We start from the raw sequence: 3,320 nt of genomic DNA, 5'->3' as shown, positions 1-3,320 counted from the left end.
GGAGAGTGGCAGCAGGGTGACAGCTTGGCAGGGCCTGCGGTGGCGGGTGAGGGGGTGCCCTTGGCCGTGGGGGTTAAGGCAACTGGCTTGTGGGTGGACTTCAAGGCCTTCTCCTGGGCGGGCTCCTCCAGCTCCAGGTGGTGGTCCTCAGGCTTCTGCTGTTGGGGTGGGGCAGAGGCTCAGCCCAGCCGGGGTCCCCAATGCTCAGGGCATTGTGGTGCAGGGCAGAGGCGGGGGCGGGGTGGGCAGTGGGGACTCCTGGACTGGACCAGGTTGAAGCACAGAGGGAGCCGGTGGTGCCCTGGACCCTGGCTGGGCATGGCCAGGGGGTGGGTACCTGGAATTGGCTGGCCCGCTGCAGCTCCAGGGCCTGAGTGGCCCGCTGCTGCTGCTGCTGCTGTTGTTGCTGCTGCAGGGCATACAGCTCCTGTTGCCGCAGGAACTGGGACCGCGAGTAGACGGGGAGCTGGCCCGGGTGCTGCATGTGGGAGGCGGGGCCCCGACCCCCGTACATGGGGGGCCACAGCGAAGCCTGGTCCATGACATCAGCTGTAGGCAGGGCCAGAAGAGTGGTCAGCTTCGGTGGAGACAGGATGACCGGGCCACATCCCAGCCATCGAGCGGGCCTCCTCCAGCCCTCGCTTCTCACCTCACACCTGTCTCTCGGACCCTGGCTGGGTGCCTGCCTCGCTGCCCGTTCCCCAGCACCCAAGGGGGCTGCTCCCTTCCTCATACCCACTTCTGATCCCCCCCAAAACATGCAAATAGCCTGGCCCGAGAGGCCCTTACCAAGCGCATGGGGGGCCGTGTGGGGTGTGGGCTCAGAGGGCAGGATGACTAGTTGTGTGGGGGTTTCCTGGGAGAGGGGGAAGACAGGGGGCATGGAGCCGGGCACAGATGCAGGGAAGCCGGGGGGCAGATTCTGGTGCAGGGCAGGGTGCCCAAGGCCTGTGGAGACACGGCACTGAGGTCAGACAGAGCAGAGCGGGAAACAGGGCCCTGGGCCGGCACTGACCACCACGCCCACCAGGATTCTTGTCCTGCCCCGTGCCCTACCTGCCCTCAGACACTGACCGTAGGAATGTCCTCCCATCCACAAGGAGGGGCTGCGGGTGCGGGGCAGCCAGGGAGGGTGGGCAGGGTGGGGATGGGGGGCCGGGTCCCCGGCCAGCTGGCTGCTCTGCAGGGAGGATCCCCCGGTGATCATGAGATGGGGGGCCAGGTCCCCGGGACAGCCGCCTGATGGGTGGATCCGGGCGAATTCCACAAGGTCCTTGTTGTCCCTGTCCATCATGGGGGTGGGTTAAGGCTCCGCACAACCAGCCACCCCAGCCCAGCTCTTCCACCCCACCCTGTGGGGTCACGCTCAGTACCAGCACTGGTCCCCTAGCCAAGGGGAAGTTAGCAGAACTCCCTTCAAAGTGGGCAGAAACCCCAGCAAAGCCTGGGGGTGGGTGCACAGCTGTGCCCGGAGACAAGTCACAAAACCTGACATTGTGGCCACTTAATCCCATGTGGCACCACTGGGCACCCCCAGGGCCGTGGCCCAGTCCCCAGCCCAAAGGTGCAGCCTGATTCTTACTGCAGCAGCAGTTCACGGCCGGCGAGCCCCAGGCGGTCCTCACACAGGCGGGCCCTCTCCTCCTCGGCCTCCAGGTCCAGCGGGTGGGTGGAGCGGGGCCCACCGCCAGCTGCATGGGTGGGAGATGGCAGAAGGGGTGAGGGTTGGGTCGGCTGGGGAGCCACAGCTAAAGCAAGCAGGAACCCCACTTCGAGCCAGGAGACTGATGAACTGAGGGGGTCTCCTGCCCTGTGAGCCTCACGGGAAAGGTGCAGGGCAGGTCAGCTCAGCCCTGGGGAAAACTGCAGATGTGGGGAGGTGATGGGCGTGAAAGCCTGGGGTCTAGCCCTGGGAGCTCTAGGTGAGTGGACTGGGGCAAGTCAGTGACACCCCCACCCCCTGCCTCCCTCTCCGTGGAGGGTCCGTACCTTTGAAGGTGGGGGCTGCCCGGCCCTGCCGCCCTGTGTTGGCACCGTAGGCTGACTCCGACCGGCTCACCGTGTCCTTCTGCCTGGCCAAGGCTACCGCAATGCCCACGGGCGGCTGCCGCACCTCCCCATCACTGTGGGTGGCATCATGCTCCCGGCTTCGGGCACAGTCGGGCCTTTCCACCTCGCCCGGGGCCTGGCCTGCACCCTTGGAGGCTGGGAATTTCCCGTCCTGCTGGGCACAGCTGGCCTTCAGGCCCCCGAGGCCCACGAAGGGCGCCTTCTGGCCAATGACCAGAGCTTGGTTGCTGTACTTGAGCAGGTTCTTCATGGCCGAGACCTCGTCGGGCGGGGTGGGCAGGTCCTGTGGCAGGAGGGCAGCCTGCTGCAGGGTGCCACCAAAGGGGTCCAGATAGGTGCCTGCCTTGCGCTCCTCGCCAATGGCCATGGTGGCCCCCTGGCCTGACTGGACATTCCACGGGGGCGGGGGCGGCCCGCCATAGCCCAGAGACGCCAGCTCCAGAGACTTGCGCTTGGCCTCAGCCCCGCTGCCCCCCGGTTCTACCTCAGGGGCCACCAAGTGCTGCTGATGCCGGATGCGAGCCACCTTCTGGGCCCCGGGGGCACCCACAGGAGTCTCCTTGCTGGCAGCCTTGTCTAAAGTGCAGCAGGCCTGGGTGACCTTCCCGCCCAGTGGGTCCTGGTGATTAGGCCGGGCGCAGTCTTGCGAGGGAGCAGGCAACTCAAAGTAGCCGCTTTTGTCCAGACCCGCTTTGGGGAGCCCGGGGAAGGGGGCCTCGGGGCCGGCACTATCCAGGTACTCCAGGCCCTTCAGTCGGGGGTTGAGGGCCGCCTCGAAGCTCCCGGACCGCCGCTCACCCTTGCCCTCGGCCTTCAGGTGGGCATAGGAGACCCCGTAAGGCGCAGCATGGTCAGGTGCGGCAGCCGCCTCCAGGTGCCGGTCCTTGCTCTCCCCCACCACGGCACAGGCCTCGGCCGCCTGAAAGGGGCGGCTCTTGTCGGCCAGGTGTCCCACGGAAGGCACGAAGGTGGGCCCGCTGGCCTTCAGGTCCCGGGGGACTTTGTCCTGCAAGGGGCAGAGCCCATCCGGGCCCCCATGCAGCTGCAGGCAGGGGAAGGGGCCGGCTGCGGCCGTGCTGAGGGGAGGGGGCGGCCCTGCGGGCAGTCCGGACGGCACTGTGTACGACACGGCGTGGTGCAGCATCTGTCTCCGCTCCAGGCACTCGCTGAAGGCTGGCCCGGGCTCTGAGGGGCCCGCCGCCTCCTTGGCGCAGCGTCCAGAGGCCGGCACGCCCACACCCGGCCGCCCC

The 3,320-nt window shown here is 67.6% G+C and overlaps 1 protein-coding gene across 1 annotated transcript in view; it reads right to left on the bottom strand.

Moving 5' to 3' along the window:
• The window catches only part of BAHCC1 (BAH domain and coiled-coil containing 1), a 58,019-nt gene that overhangs the window by 19,293 nt on the left and 35,406 nt on the right, over nucleotides 1–3,320 (bottom strand). The window contains exons 5-10 of the mRNA XM_010856528.1: nucleotides 1,990–3,320; nucleotides 1,583–1,691; nucleotides 1,075–1,283; nucleotides 790–948; nucleotides 338–549; nucleotides 13–158 (exon numbers count right to left, since the gene is read on the bottom strand). The exon at nucleotides 1,990–3,320 is cut by the window's right edge and continues 14 nt beyond it. Of these exons, the coding sequence (XP_010854830.1) occupies nucleotides 13–158; nucleotides 338–549; nucleotides 790–948; nucleotides 1,075–1,283; nucleotides 1,583–1,691; nucleotides 1,990–3,320 (2,166 nt within the window). The remainder of the gene's footprint in view (nucleotides 1–12; nucleotides 159–337; nucleotides 550–789; nucleotides 949–1,074; nucleotides 1,284–1,582; nucleotides 1,692–1,989) is intronic.

Source organism: Bison bison, unplaced genomic scaffold, assembly GCF_000754665.1.
Source record: "Bison bison bison isolate TAMUID 2011002044 unplaced genomic scaffold, Bison_UMD1.0 scf7180017864371, whole genome shotgun sequence".
Taxonomy (NCBI): domain Eukaryota; kingdom Metazoa; phylum Chordata; class Mammalia; order Artiodactyla; family Bovidae; genus Bison; species Bison bison.
Note: the sequence above shows the minus strand (reverse complement) of the source record. Positions and strands in the feature narration are given on the sequence as shown.